The 15,811-nt window shown below is 36.2% G+C and overlaps 1 protein-coding gene across 5 annotated transcripts in view; it reads right to left on the reverse strand.

Moving 5' to 3' along the window:
- Nucleotides 1-15,811, reverse strand: part of Synd (protein kinase C and casein kinase substrate in neurons protein Synd) — a 55,844-nt gene that overhangs the window by 16,817 nt on the left and 23,216 nt on the right. For all 5 annotated transcript variants that reach the window (XM_074181709.1, XM_074181708.1, XM_074181710.1 and 2 more), the window contains exons 2-3: nucleotides 9,879-10,257; nucleotides 394-582 (exon numbers count right to left, since the gene is read on the reverse strand). In XM_074181709.1, the coding sequence (XP_074037810.1) occupies nucleotides 394-582; nucleotides 9,879-10,241 (552 nt within the window). In that variant the 5' untranslated portion in view covers nucleotides 10,242-10,257. The remainder of the gene's footprint in view (nucleotides 1-393; nucleotides 583-9,878; nucleotides 10,258-15,811) is intronic.

The following is a 15,811-nucleotide window of genomic DNA, read 5'->3' on the forward strand; positions in this document are numbered from 1 at the left end:
ATCATGTTAGAAAAATGTCACTAAGAAAATTTCTGATTGATAAAGCCTACTACTCCATTGAAGAGTTTATAAATGACTCATCAATATAACTGAAGAATTGAGATTGTCATCTAGGGATGTTAATATATTATAATTTTACCTAGTTATAAGTTTTAATATACATATAATTTTACATAACTGTTCATATCCTATATATACATAATTTTTTCTTTTTTATAAGTTTATTTATATCATATTACACTGACTTGTTCTGTATCATTGAGTTATGATCCAGAAGAACTAATAAAATATTATTATTATTATAATTATCGGGTTTCACCTCTGTCTCTGGCATTTTTGAGTGGATTATCAATAGTATCATTCATGAAATTTCATCAAAAAAATTATACCAACCTGATCGACAGAGAACGAGCTATCACCCGCCGCGTTCCTCTCTTGATTGGCAGCCGATTTTTCCGTCTTACATGCCGTGTGATAATCCGCCTTCGCTTTTTCCACTTTCTGTAACAATTTCGACCAAGGTTTCTGTGCCTTCTTGAACGCATCGTCCATGTCTTTCTTCTCTTTAATATTCATCATTGACTGAAACAAATGAAAAATTACTTTTGGAAGAAATCATTATTGGAAAATTATCACCGGCCAACGCGATTTTCCTTCCTTGTTCAGATATAATCAATTTTTTCTACCAATCTTGTAGCGCTGACTACGAAATTAGACCTAATTTCATCGTGTCACGTCAGGTTCTCAGTAAAATCAACACAGTTGTTTAGAATTTTCGCAAACTCGGCCCTTTTTTTAGTCTAATTTGTCCGGACTGTTTTGTTGGCCGCATTTCACATGTACCTGCGTGAAAACGATTTTCAAACGAATTCTCACCGCAAAAATTCCCGACAACTTCGCAACCAGCATTTTCTCACACAAAACGTTCCCATTGTATAATAAACAGATAGTGTGTATCTATCGTATGAGAAACTTTACAAAATGTAAGAGCTGTCGACGACGAACGACAATGAAAGAAGATTAACCGCCCCTCATCGCTGAATCGGAACGATCGTTTGCGAACGTGCCAAGGCTGGATGAATTAACGGAAGTCGATAAGACCCCAATTCCTATCTCATAATAATCCCGCGAGAAAAAGTACAATGTAAAAGCGGTATTTCTTTTGTTGCTTACGAGGCAACTTTTAGTTCCATAATGAACCCTCTATACAGCCTTTCATAACAGACGAGTTGATTTCAATCGAAACGAATCGCAAAACGCCAGTATCTAAAAGTGGATTCTCAAAAAAACTTTATTTTTCTTCAACTTCAACTGGCATACGTGAGAACGAATACTGAGTACTCAAAAACTCTTGAAATGTTGACAGTGACATACGCTGATTGTACTCCAACCTTGAAAAGTATATACTTGAATGAGGTCCATCCTAATATATACAAATATACACACATCGGAAAAGTCTAGGGATATTTTTAAAAATGACAATAATTTTTTTTTAGATCAGTTTAGGGAAAAAAAGTTGACTGGTGATTATTAAACGAGTGTAACTTACAACAAAATTTATTAAATGGTCAAAAATACTGAGTGCGCATATAAGCAAAACTAAAAAAAAATATGGCTCTTCTTTGGCACCCCGAAAAAAAATCATAATACAAAAAAAATTGGAATCAGTACAAAGTATGGCCTCCACGCTGGTTTATTACGGCCCTACATCTATCGTGTATCGACAAAATGAGATTGTCAATGTCTTGTTGAGGTACATTTGCCCATTCAGCGATTAAAAGCTCTCTCAATTGAAACGTTATGTGAATGTTCCCCATATGCGGAGTAATTCTTCGTTGAAGCATGTCCCACACATGCTCGATGGGATTCAGGTCCGGTGATTGTGCTGGCCATGGCAATACATCAACTCCTTCGTTGGTGAGCCAGTCAGTCACTAGACGCGCGACATGTGGACGAGCATTATCGTGCATTAGGTGGAAGTTTTCACCAACAGCACCAGCAAACGGACGGACGATAGGTAGAAGAATGGTGTCGAGGTACTGTCGAGCTGTGAGGGAGCGATTTGGAAAAACGAGATCGGTTCTGCCGTCGATCATGATTCCGCCCCATAGCATTACTGTACCACCTCTGTATGTGTGGACTTCCTGGACGTGTCTCAAACGTTCATTATTTCCAGGTCGTCTCCACAGTCTTACTCGACGAGAATCTGGATGAAATCCAAATCTGGATTCGTCTGTAAACAAAACTGTGGCCCAATCATTTGCATCCCAGTTTTGATGTTCTTGACACCACTCTAATCTCTACCGCGATTGCCTCTCGACAAAGGTGGACATCTAAGTGGCCTTCTGTTGTGGAGATCTGCTTAATGCAGTCGATTTCTGACAGTATCACGACCAATGGTTACCTGGTGCGTCTGCTACAACACGTTAACCAACTCAGGTGCTGTGATTGTCGGTTGTCTTCTTGCGGTTAAGACCAAAAATCGGTCTTGAACTGCAGTTGTAGCGCGTCCTCGCCCTGGATATTGTTCGGCTGGAAACGCCGCCACAATCGACTGATAACACTTTGGGAGACCTCCAAACGAAGAGCTACATCATTTTGTCGCATGCCACCTTGAAGAAGCCCTACAGCTCTATTCATCTCAGCCAATGGTAATTGATGGCGGTCGAGTGTACCAATTTAATCGAAATTAAACGACCTCATGCATTTATTTTTATGATATTTAGTATGTTATAAAAATATCCCTAGACTTTTCCGATGTATATATATATATATATATATATATATATATATATATACCGAAGTCTCTCAGTCAAAAAATCAAAAAGGATTTTTTGCCAATGAATTGAACATAAAATCGAAAGAAAGTTAAACATGTATGGATTTTTTTAAATTTGACAAATTTCCTACCTTCACCTAAATGTCATTTTTCAATAGGCATGATGATTTGATAATCTTTGACTCTAAAGAGAGAGTTGATTGATACAATTTTCATTATTATCATTATGTTTTTTGGTGTAGTTCTAGTAAGTTACTGTATATACCGCTGAGATTATCAATCAGATTCAGCCAATCAGAAGACTTATTAATTTCAACCATTTCAAGAAAAAGGCGTTTGGAAATATTTTTTTCTGTATGTAAAACTTTGATATTACAATAATTTGGTTTATGTCCTGTTTCTATAGAATGTTGCGCTAATGCACATGATTCTTTATTAAGCTTTATATCACTTTTATGTGAAGTTGTTCTAATAAGCATGAATATTTGGAAAGCGTTCAATTTCTCTACATGAATTAATTTTTTCGCCTGATAAATCACGGTTCGTAAAAGAGGAACGGAAATAAGGATAATGTAGGTAACAAGGCCATCAAATGAAACCTGAGAAATTGATGATATGTTTTTGTGAATAATTATCGTTACAAGAGTTGTATCTCTAATTGATTCATTTATGTAGGTATACATTGAAAATATGCATGTTTTCATCTTACCGACATGTTACTAAAGATCGAGGGCACTTTTTTCTGGACATTTTTCTCCAATTAGAAGTAATATTAACAAGGAAAAGCTGAAAAGCCATTAAAGGAATCAGCAGACCGTACTTGCTAATAATTCAAGTCAATTACTTTTGTAGTTTTTGAGAATACATAAAAAGTAATAAGACAGTAATATAGAGAATGAAGATATACAATCAAATTCCAATGAAGAAATAAAAGGTATCGAAGAAAAAATAAAAAATCAAGAGGATATCATGATTGAATAAATGAACTGCCTAACTGCAAAGGATTCGTACACGGAAAAAGGTTGTTGGAATTAGTGTCTTAAAAACAATTAGGAAAAAAGTAATAAACTAGACTGGTGGCAGCAATTTTTTAACAACCACCGATAATAATTTTGACTGTAGCAAACCTTTGAACTCGAAATTTTGACTTCAATTTCGAAATTACGACTTTGAAATTCGAAATTTTAACTTCAATCTCGATATATCGACTTTGAAACTCGAAATTTTGACTTTGAACTCGAACTTTCGACTCCAATTGTAAAATTACGACTTTCTAACTCGAAATTTCGACTTCAATTTCGAAATTATAAGTTTTATGTGGAAATTTCGACATTAACTTGAAATTTTGACTTTAATCTCGAAATTTCGACTTCAATTTCGAAATTACAACTTTGATCTCGTAATTCCGACTTTAATCTCAAAATCGTGACTTTCTTAGTCGAAGTTTTGACTTTAATTTCGAAATCTCGACATCAATTTCGGAATTACAATTTGCACTTGAAAATTTCGACTTCAATCTCGAAATTATGACTTTTTAACTCGAAATTTCGACTTTGAAATTTGAAATTTTGAATTTAATCTCCAAATTACGACTTTGAAACTCGAAATTCTAACTTTAATCTCGAAATTACCACATCAATTTCGAAATTACTATTTTGATCTGGAAATTTCTTCTTTAATCTCGAAATTACGACTTTCTAACTCGAAATTTTGACTTTAATCTAGAAATTTTGACATCAATTTCGAAATTATAATTTTCATATGGAAATTTTGACTTTAATCTCAAAATGACGACTTTAATCTCGGAACTAAGACTTTAATCTCAAAATTTCCAAATGAGTCTAAAAATTTCGAATTTTGCAATTTCGAAACGAATGATTTTGAGTTCAAAGTTGAGACAAAAGTATTAGGTTTTCGAGAAAAACATATGCGCTTCCGTAGTTTATTTATCGTATTCTTCTGAACATAATTTGAATTGACTACAGATTGCTGATTCTAGCAATCTGGAATTGAAGTGGCTACCAATTCCACACCGGTATAAGCCTGTGAGGTTGCGCATTTTCTGGAGTCTTGAGAAAATTTGACAAGTCAGATATCTCTCACTATTTTTTTCTGATCCAGTTACCATCATTTTAATTCATTCCCAATGCAGAAGTAATTCAACGAAACTACCCGCGCAGATACCTCAATAGAATAATAATAATATAAAAGTGAGAGCGAACACCGCGTAATGCGGGTATTCTGTATCCACAGTCGACGTCGAGCTCATCATTCGCCTGTCTCGTTTGCTGGTTTCAAAATCTAATTGCGAGTAATGTCTCGTAGAGCCATTAAATAATTGAGGAATCCACTATAATCGTCTATTCCACTTTTACTTTCCGAGTACGGTATTGGGAAACGAGGTGAAGAAATAATCGTTTTCTTCGAGACAATACTGAATCGCAATGATTATATTATTATGTATTCAGTCCAACAACAAAAGTTCAATGGTAATGCAATTTGCAATTGTTATTTATTACTATTAAAAACTATATGAAAGATGGAACGGGCATTTAAAATCTACATAGAGTGTGTCAATTTTAAAACTCACAAATATCTCTCGAACGAAAGCTGATATCGAAAATACTTGAAACCGTTTCTAGGATAGTAAGGGAGAACTAAAGTGACATGAAAGAGAACTCACCCCCATCAACCCCCTAGGCCCCACCCACCAAAACACAAAAAGTTTAAATTGCAAACCCCTACTTGTGATACATCATTGAAAAGACTATAAAAAATGATATCCAACGGTATAAATAATGAGTGTACAGGGTAAAGCAATAATTGTGAAACTTTGACTTAAACGAAATATTTAATGAGGTTTTTGTTGAACTGCAAATTTATTAAAAATGTCAATTAAGTAAATGTGGTTAGGTAAACATGTTTCCTCAGAATGTCCCGCTGCATTACCTGATATGACACCAGTAGATTTTTGAGAGAAGTTTACGTTACACAACCACAGTCTACTTCAGCAAAGATAGGAAGACTTATTACTTTCTGGCATATACAGGGTCATACTACATCATTTCCTTTCATTATGAAATCTACCGGGGGTTTACTGAAAATTGAACCGTTTCACAAATCTTCAAGATAGTGATTTTGAAAGCATAACACGGCTAATCCGATTTTTTAATGCAACACTCATGTCTTTCTTATCAAACATTACTAAAAATGATGCCTTTCTACGTTAATTTTATCCGACCGTGATACCTTGTTCCGTTCAAAAGTTAAAATGGGGGGGACTATTTACGTCGGAACTGTATTGTCAAAGTCAAAAAGAAAAAGAAAGGACAATTAATTACTTCGTAGATGTAAAAAGTGGGATTTTTTTGAAATTTCAGTAAATTTCATTGCTATTTGCTCGAAAACTTTTCCAATTTTGATATGGTTACTTAACCGTGTTTCAACAGTCCAAAATATACCGAAAAATAAATTTTCGGTAAGATACAAAATATAAGATAATCATGGGTACTTGAACATTATATAGCAGTGAGATTATCAATTCGGTAATATCTAAACATAAAACTAGCATTCAACAAGTGACTCACGAATATCTATATTGTGTACCTACTTATAGATACGGAGTTATCAAAGGCACAACTATATTTCACGACACCTCATTATAACAGAAAATATATAACGATAGATAAGAAACAGTACCCGCGAAATTAATAGACAAATGCACCTGGGTGTAATGTGTATGAAAAACATTGCAAACAGATGGGAAAATGGGTTTCAGACAGATATTGTGTACGCTAACAGATTTTAAAAAATTGTTATAGGTCAGCTCTTGTATTATTTTGGAAATGTATCGATACCATGATACATTTAGCACATTTATTACATTTCAATGTAATTCTGAAATAGAATATTTTTAATGAATCATGCAGGAATAATTTAGTAGTTTTTAAATTTGTTGCGATCAGACATGACATACAGTCCCAGTGGAGGGGTTAGGTTAGGTCAAACTCGATCAAGAAAACCCAGCTTCTTAATGAAGCCGATTAGTTCATATATGGTGAGTGATCTTTCTGGTCAGTTGGTTGTGCCAAACTCGAATTTCTGATGCGGTCCGTAGCGGGTCAGGCACAGAGTATATGGTCTGCTGCACTGTTTTCCAACAGTCCGAGTGAAGAAGCCTGATAGACATCGTAGTTCATCCCTACTGTAGTCCAACAAAATTGAACGTATGCCCCACCCTTTAATCGAGGAGGTTAGAAAATGAGGCCCAATTGAATCATCCCCAATAACTTCGAGCCACACGTTAAGAGAAAACTGTTCTTGATGGTTAGTTTCGACAATAGCGTGAGGGTTTTCATCAGCCCATATGTGGTAATTATGAAAATTAATAATCCTCTCCCGAGAAAAACTACATTCGTCTGTGAATTCTATCGTCTTCAGAGAGTCACAATTTCTTCTAATCATTTCCAGCATCAAATTGCAAAATTCAAGACGGTTCGGAAAGTCTCGCGGTAACAGTGCCTGTATTCGTTGCAGATGGTAAGGGTATATGAGTTGTTCCTTTAAAATTCGAAACACCGTCATATGATCAACATTTAGCTGGAAAGCAATCTTTCTAGTTCTGGTAGTAGGTTGTTCTTCAATCAAATCAAGTACTGCTTCCTCAAGCTGTGGTGTTCGTACTTCTCGATGGCGGCCACAATCCTGCGTTCTTTTGTCGACTGAACCATATTCTCGTAATCTTTAATAAAGTCGAGCAAATATTCTATGTGAAGGATGCTGCCGTTGAGGATACATTTCAGCATGTCTTCTAGAAGCTTCTAACCCATTCCCATGCGACAGACCGTAAACGTAATGCATATCAGCCATTTCCTCATTTGTGTATGCCATTTTAATAACAAGTGAATTATTAAAGTAACAAATTAAGAAGAGATCAACAACACACAATTAGTAATAATTCAATTTTGAAAATTCACAAACTGACAGCGTCATACCAATTTAATTGTCACCATCGCTAATAGCGACCTACTAGATAGATTAGTTTCGTATGGAGGGGACCCCATCCCAACTTACGTAGTGATTCTCCTGTATTTACTGTGTTCCAGCATGTTCTGTTGAAAGATAATATAAATTGCAAGCTACTATCAAAACAATAAATGTACCAAAGACGCTGCAATTTTTTTCAACACGAATCATTCGAACTAAAAACACGAGACATCAATGAATTATTCAGTTACTCAATGGATAAATTCAGAACTTCAGGTTCTGTTTACAACAGAAAATACGAAGACTTCTGACCCACCAGTAATGAACCAGTTCAAGTTTCGTTTCGGATAACTGACAATTATAGAACTTTCACTGAAATCATCTGTTAGTGTATTTCGGATTTTTGAAGTACACAAACGCCTTTACCTTGAAATAAGACTAGTTCATGATTCAAACAAGGATGATCCTGATCGTTGACTTCAGTTTTGAGACGAGCTTTACAAGAAACTATCCAATAACCAAACCTACTACACAATATAAGTTGCGCTGAAAAATTCGTAGGCTTACATACAGATGGCGCCACTAGTAATAAATACATATGATTTTTTGTTGTGTCTAATCTTCAAAAGACACGTGTATAAATTTCACAGCTGTCGGGCTATTAGTTTGTCTAGAGTTTTATTTCCCATAATACAACCATTACAAGGAAATACATCGTCTTTTGTGAAGAATTCAAGGCATTTTGTCGAACTACTAGGGTCAATTGAAGTCACACAGGAAGATCAACTACTTAGCTTTGACGTGGAAAGCCTTTACACCAACGTTCCGGTCGAAGAAGCACTCCAAATCATACAGAGAAAGCTATCCGAAGACGGGTACCTGAAAGAGAGAACGAATCTACCTAGAGAAGTAATTATGGAATTACTAGGATGGACGAATTCTCTACACAAGATGAGGGACTGCCAATGGGATCGCCACTTTCACCAGTCATAGCCAACATATATATGGAGTGGTTTGAAACTCTGGTCATTGAAGAAGCCCACAAAAAACCTCGAGTTTGGTTGAGATATGTTGACGACACCTTCATAATATGGAACCATGGGAATACTGAACTAGACGCCTTCTTGAAACACATCAACACCATGAGACCTTCATCACTTTCACAATGGAGGAGGAAATCACAACAAATTGTCATTCTCAGACGTTTTGGTGAAGAGGACCGACACTAAGTGGGAAACATCTGTATACCGAAAACCCACTCATACGGGACAGTATCTGAACCACGAATCCAACCACCATCAATCGACTAAAAGAGGAATCGTCAAGACTCTATTAGACCGTGCTTTTGGGCTCTGTAATACGAAGGAAGGTCTCGAGAAGGAACTGGACATCATCAAAAATGATCTTCAACGGAATGGCTACTCCAAAGCGATGGTGGAAAAGACTTTGGCTAAAAGACAGCAGGAGCCTCGCAAGGAAGAGATGCCGTCACAACCAGTGCTTGCACTTCCCTACATTAGAGGATTATCGGAGAGGATAAGAAGAATTGGTTCCAAGTACATCAGAACCTGCTTCAGATCTGGTAACACTATCCGTAGCAGCCTCACGAAAACCAGGCCACCAAACGAGGACTGCGATTCCAAGAACTGCATTTACCCTGTGAGTGCGGAAAATCCTATATTGGTGAAACTAAGAGGCCATTGAATGTTCGCATTGCCGAGCACAAGAAACACACACAGCGAGGGGAAACCAGCAAATCAGGAATAGCAGACCATGTTTGGACCCATCAACACAACATTTGATTTATTTCTAATTCAAATATTGGCAACAACGCCTATATCAAGTTGAAATAATTTATTAGTACCTATATAGGTATTCCACTTAAAAAAAAATCTTTATAAATCAACAATTAAGGCAAAATATAAATTATAGCTCAATACCACTTCCACAAGCCACATAAACAACAGTTGTTTTGTTATTTATTTATATAGTCACAGAACTCTTATGAAAACTACTTGATTTTCGTCAGGAGGAACATTCCCCATTCTTGGTTTGTTGCAATAAGTTTCCAATAAAAAGAGTTTGAATTGAAGTTAGACACAACAGTACTCACTTTATGATAATTATCCTTCTGCCACTGCTTGACCTTATTGACCACGTCGTTGGCGAGGCTATCCCTGATCTTCGAATGCAGATCGCATCTCCTGTCCGCCTCCACGAGGACCCCCTTCCAAGCGGCCTCGGTCGTTCCGTACTCTGGTCCCTTTTCGATGGAGTCGTTCCATTTCTTCGACCACGCTTTCAGAGCTTTCGCGTAGGTCTTCTCGATTTCCGCCCGCTCGCTGACCAGCGTCATCAACTCCTGGCATAGCTTATAGCCGTCCTCGATGCGTTTGGTCGTCTTCTTGTAGTTGCTCGGCTCCCAGAAGCTGTCGCTGGTCGCGATCAACATGTTGTCATCGCTGTGGTGGGACATCGTTAACCCGCCACACCTGGAATGAAAAAAAGTAACCAATTGAAATACATCATCCTCGGTGATTGGTTTGGGGGTAATTTGAAAACCTACAAAACTAGAGATGAACCCCATAAGGGAAATTTTCAAATTTCCCGGGCTACGTACATTCGATTAGCGATTTTTTTCATGTTGGTACACTCGTCTCGTACAAATGTTAAACAGTTTCAGCTGTTTAGTTTGTTGGTGAAAGGCATGAAAGTTAGAAGTGTTTTGCGTGTTCGGCGATCAAAGAATTTGCATCAAATTTTGAAATTAAGTTCTCAAAAACATCCAGTTCGCATTTATGACGATGTATCTCTGTAGTTGTTCGTAAAATAATGTTTTGCTGCGAACTGGTTTATTTTGGGCAAAACACCCAAGAGACATTTTTTGTTTAGAATGAAACAGGTTATCGGAAATTCTAAATGGTGAACACATAATAAGACAAAAAGTTACATTGGAAATACATTTTAGGGGTTGCGTTTTCCACCCTTTACAACCATGGGGTAAACCAAATAAATTTCTGTCTGAGTGTCTTTTTGGTAGTATAAAACGTCAGCTTAATTTCAATATTGTAACTTTTTTAGTGCTTATGAAAAAAATTGTTATACAAATTTTATGTACCTCCTTTAAGGGGCTGTATCTTAACAAGGGATGCTCCAATGAAGTTTCTTTATATGAAAGATCCTATCTTTATTTCGATGAGGAATCACCTCCTTAAATGTTTTACACTTATTCAGTTACACCCTGTATTGACTTAGACACTTTGTGTTTATCAATCTTTTACTTTTTCTCCTCCCCCCTCTCTTTTTCCATCTATCTCCCACTTTTCTCTCTCCTTCTGATAGTAGCATTCATAAACCGTACTTCTCATTCAATAAAAACCAGATCAATATTCTCATAGATCCCTGAGAAAATAATGGCAGGACGCCACTGGGCGTGAACCCCGCATGAACGATTGTTTATTTTGCCATTTCGTCCGAGGAAAACGTAAAACGTTCGCGGTACCATTTCTGAGCGCGATGGCCTGAATACCTCTCAGCTTTATAGATTCGCAGCAGGTTTTGCTCTCGAGAAAGTTATGTTAATAACATTTGCGACATGTACCGAAAAATATTATAAATCATTCATGAATGGTAAACGTCTGCTAGTGGTATTTTCGTAGATTCGTTCAACGAGTTTCGCAATGACTAACTAGATAAGAATGTTAACCACAAAGTAACGTTAAATTTATTTCAAGAATCTCTTACCAACGGAATGAAGAATATTTTGTATTGAACAAAGAAAGACTCTAAAGATCCGGCAAATGTGTTTGTGGAAAATTATTCAGGTTTCCGAGTATACTCTATAATAAGCTCTCTAATTTACTTTAGATTTACAAGAATATAATATGGTTAGATTTCTTCTGAAAATACTTTCTAGAATATGTTTTTTCAGTTTCACAAAGTTCAATTCTCAAGAACTGAACATCTCCAGAGTTACGTCAACTCTATTGTGGAATAAACCATTTTAAAAGTAACTACAGCTGCCGGACTGAGTCATGGTGCTAGACGATAAGCTGAAGGCAGAACTTGCGAAAAACAGACAGACCGTCTCACACCTCAGCGGTTGCCGTGGCGAAAATTTACGAATTACGATTTGAACTGCTTGAGCATCCACCACACTCACCAGATCTAGTCCCAAGCGACTTCTTTTTGTTTCCTCATCTAGAAATTGCGATCGGAGAACAGATATTTTCGTAAAATGACGCGGCAATCACCTTCGTGAACAATTATTTTGCGGAGAAAAACTCAGAATACCTACTTGTATCTTTGTTAGGTCGGAAAATTTGCAGACCACCCTCGTATAGAAAAACACGTATTGCTGTTTTATGAACTGTTCAGTGAGGTACCAAAAACTTTCCATCCATCCATCCATCCATGGTACTTTATAGTCATCTTCAATATCTCGAGACATGAAGTTGGACCATTCAATAATTCAAGCAGCAAAACTCAATTAATGGAGAAGAAAAACTCCAAAAGAATATGACAAACATCTAACAAATGACATGTATTATACATATAGTAATACTGAAATTGGTATCATGACAGGATAAGAGAAAATGCAAAAAGGATGTCCTCCTGAACAACTTCATATTTGCTCCGAAAATGCCCGTTTTCTCTAACTTCTGATAGTTTCAATATTACAAATATTGATATCTATTGTAATCAGTAGAATTCGTGAAGTATGCGATGGGAAGCCAGAGTGGGAAACAAGCTCGATTGAATTACTGCGATTCGTTAACTAGCTCATCATCATCGATTTTCAGGTTTCTGTTTTGCCTTGACTCTATTTCATTTCGATTTTCGCTACTTTGAGGTCTGTCAGCAACGCGAATGTGAAATGGCCATCAAAGCTGGAAATAGGTTTGTTTGCGATGTGTTGATGCCAGATTTATAGTGCTGTAAAAAGAGTATTGAATATCCGGAAGGGAAAGTGAGAGGGCTCGGCATATACTTGTAATTGTTTCACTTGGGTCAGGTCCAAATAAAAATTATTCTCCACCGTATGTGGATGCTATGCCGATTGTGATATTATTGCTGTTTAGTATGTACTAAATAGTCATTGATTTTGTACCATTTTTTCAATATTGGAAGTTACACCTAAAAATGCCAAATCATAATGAATAAACAAGATGACTCATGAGGGATATACGAGTATCAAGAATTCTTCAAAGTAGGTGAACAAAACTATTTCACATTTTGTTCTAGATTTTTTTTCATCCGAAAATATTATTTTGTTTCACTAGTGACGAAAATATAATTTGTGCAAACAAAGTAGTAATATTTTGGATCTGAATAGGTGGTTGGTTTATTTGTTGTCTATTGTTTTTCATTTCTCTTCATCACCTTTTTATTTTTTTGACTTTTTTTTAATAAATGTCATTTCCATTGATTTGATTCGTCTATAGTTATCCATGATTCACTTGTTTTTACCTGAAACATCCCAACAATAGCTGGGGTGACTGCTGGTATGATTTTTGTGTAACTTCTTTCGTGTTATATTTTATTTTCGATAGTTTCTTTCGAATTTTTCCATTTTTATAAAGACGATGGCCGTTATTAGGTTATTTTCCAAGTCTCACTTTCTACGCTACTTTTCCTGTTTTAATTCTTAGAGCATCGTCTAGCTATAGCTTGAAGTTATGCGCCACTTGCGAGTAGCAATAGGTAGAAAATGTACAGTATTGTGGAAAAATAATACATGACTTTCGCATAACGATAATGCACCTGCTCACTGTCATTACTGGTTCGTAATTTTTTGACCAAAAACAACACCGTAATCACATCTTAGCCACCGTATTCACCAGATTTGGCCCCCTGCGAATTTTTTCTGTTCCCAAGATTGAAGAGACCCACATGGCAGAACGGCGTTTTGCGACGATTGAGGAGATGAAAAGCGAATTGCTGAGTAAGCTCAAGGACATACCAAAAAAGTGCATATCAGAAATGGTTTGAGAATTGGAAAATCGCTGGCATAAACGTATTGAATCTAGGGGGGACTTCTTTTGAGGAAACAAAATGGAAATTGATAAGTAAATAAGTATTTTTTTTTGAAAAAATAAAAATTATCTTATTTTTTGAACTGACCTCGTACATCCTTCAAACTATATTTGATTCATGGTAATTCTTGGGGGTACTTTCTGTCAATATTTATCAAGATTTTTTTGTTATTGCAAGTGTGATGCATTTGTTACTACTTTCTGTGTAGGAGAGTGTAGGAGAGAATTTTTCAATTATATTCTATTGTTGCTTGGGTCGGTTTTAAATATTCGTAATTTAGTAATATAATCCGGTCAATCTGGACATTGGAAGGTACATAAATTTACAACAAGCTGCAAACGCGTGTTATTATTCAAAACATAGTTAAAAATAAGATTTTAAAATTCCGAATGATTGCGATGCCTGGAAAAAATTTATTCGAAGTCAAAGGTCAAAAATCTCGAAAAAAATTGGTTTTTCGCGATTTTCAGGAAAACGGTAAGTTTCCTTATAAAATAACCTTAGATAAAAATTGTAGATCATAAAATTCTCTACAAAAAATGTATGAAACTTGCATAATAAATTATTTTGGGAAGGGTTGGAAATCATAAAAGCGATTGAAATTAAAATAATGTCAAAATGTATTCATCTGAGTCATAACCTTCAAATACTTCTTCTTGTCGTTCTTCTTCTTGGTTTTCTTTTTCTTCTTGATCTTCTTCTTCTTGCTGTTCATCTTGGGTGTAGGTAAACTGCATCAAGAGTGATGTATCGCATGTTTCCTCGTTGGTATCAAATGAATCCTCCACTATTGGTGATTCAGCATTAGAACATGGCTGGCCTTGACAATGTGTACATGCCAGAGAACACAACAGTCCAACTTTTTTACAGCCACATTTAGCGCTGCATCCCTTTTTACAGTTGCAAAAAATTGTGTTCAGCTGTTTTTCCAGCGCAGGTGGGAGTGAAGTCTTAATAGGTTCTAATGCATTGTCGACCAACTTCCAACCCCAGTCTTTTGGGCCTAGCTGATAACCAATCCACACTTGAACTTGGAAACCCGGAAACCGGAAAAAATGTTGATGAGCAGCAACTGAGGTTGGAGAAAGACAAGCTAATTGCACCTGTTTCTTATTTTTAGTGTTTTTTACGAAACATGCATATCGATACTCATCTATAGTCCGTTCATAATTTGTCGATAGCACAAAATGAGGGCCCAAGTCATAAAACGGTCGTAAAACTCGTAAAATCATAGGCGGAGGTTCCTGAGGTGTTTATTCATTAAATATAAAGCTTCAGTTTATATTCGAAACTTGCCTTGAAAGGGTGAAGTTGTTATGAACGAAAATAATTTTTGGTTTAGTACATTTTTTAATCGCATTTAATTTACGGCTCGTTGGTGTTTCGGCGTCTACGGCAGTAATTAACGTCTCTAATATTTATTTTGCGAATTTTGTGCAGTGCGTGAGTAACTTTTTTTCATATTCCTACAAACATATACGTACCTTTCGTTCCTGCTTGATTTGTTTGATTGCTTGCGATGGCTTCGTCATCATCATCAACATCATCAAGTTTTACACCGGTACTGTTGCGTACAGTCAGTAAGTCTGTCTATTCACCAAAAGAGAAGACTATTGTTTTGAACGTTCACGATGCTCTGGTTTCTCAGAATCCCACAAACACTGTTCAGAACATAATCAAGAGTTGTGCCAACATGACGGGCGTAGGGGAGTCAACAATATATAGGTTCCTATCAGAAAGAAAAAAAAAAAGGTATAGCTAACCCAAATACAAACGAATACTTAAAGAGGGGGAGAAAACCTATTGAAATTGATGAATTTGCCAAAAATGGTATTCGAAGGAAAATTCACGAATTTTTTTACAAAAAAGAAATACCCAACTTAAACAAAATTTTACAAGAAGTTAGAGACGACCCGGATTTGCCTCATGTCGGACGAACCAAATTGTGGCAAGTTTTAAAAGAATTGAATTTCCGGTGGGAGAAATCAGACCGAAAATCACTTTTGATTG

Source organism: Leptinotarsa decemlineata, unplaced genomic scaffold (genome assembly GCF_025532065.1).
Source record: "Leptinotarsa decemlineata unplaced genomic scaffold, Ldec_3_MD MMD2_tig00026314_RagTag_RagTag, whole genome shotgun sequence".
In the NCBI taxonomy this organism is placed as follows: Eukaryota; Metazoa; Arthropoda; class Insecta; order Coleoptera; family Chrysomelidae; genus Leptinotarsa; species Leptinotarsa decemlineata.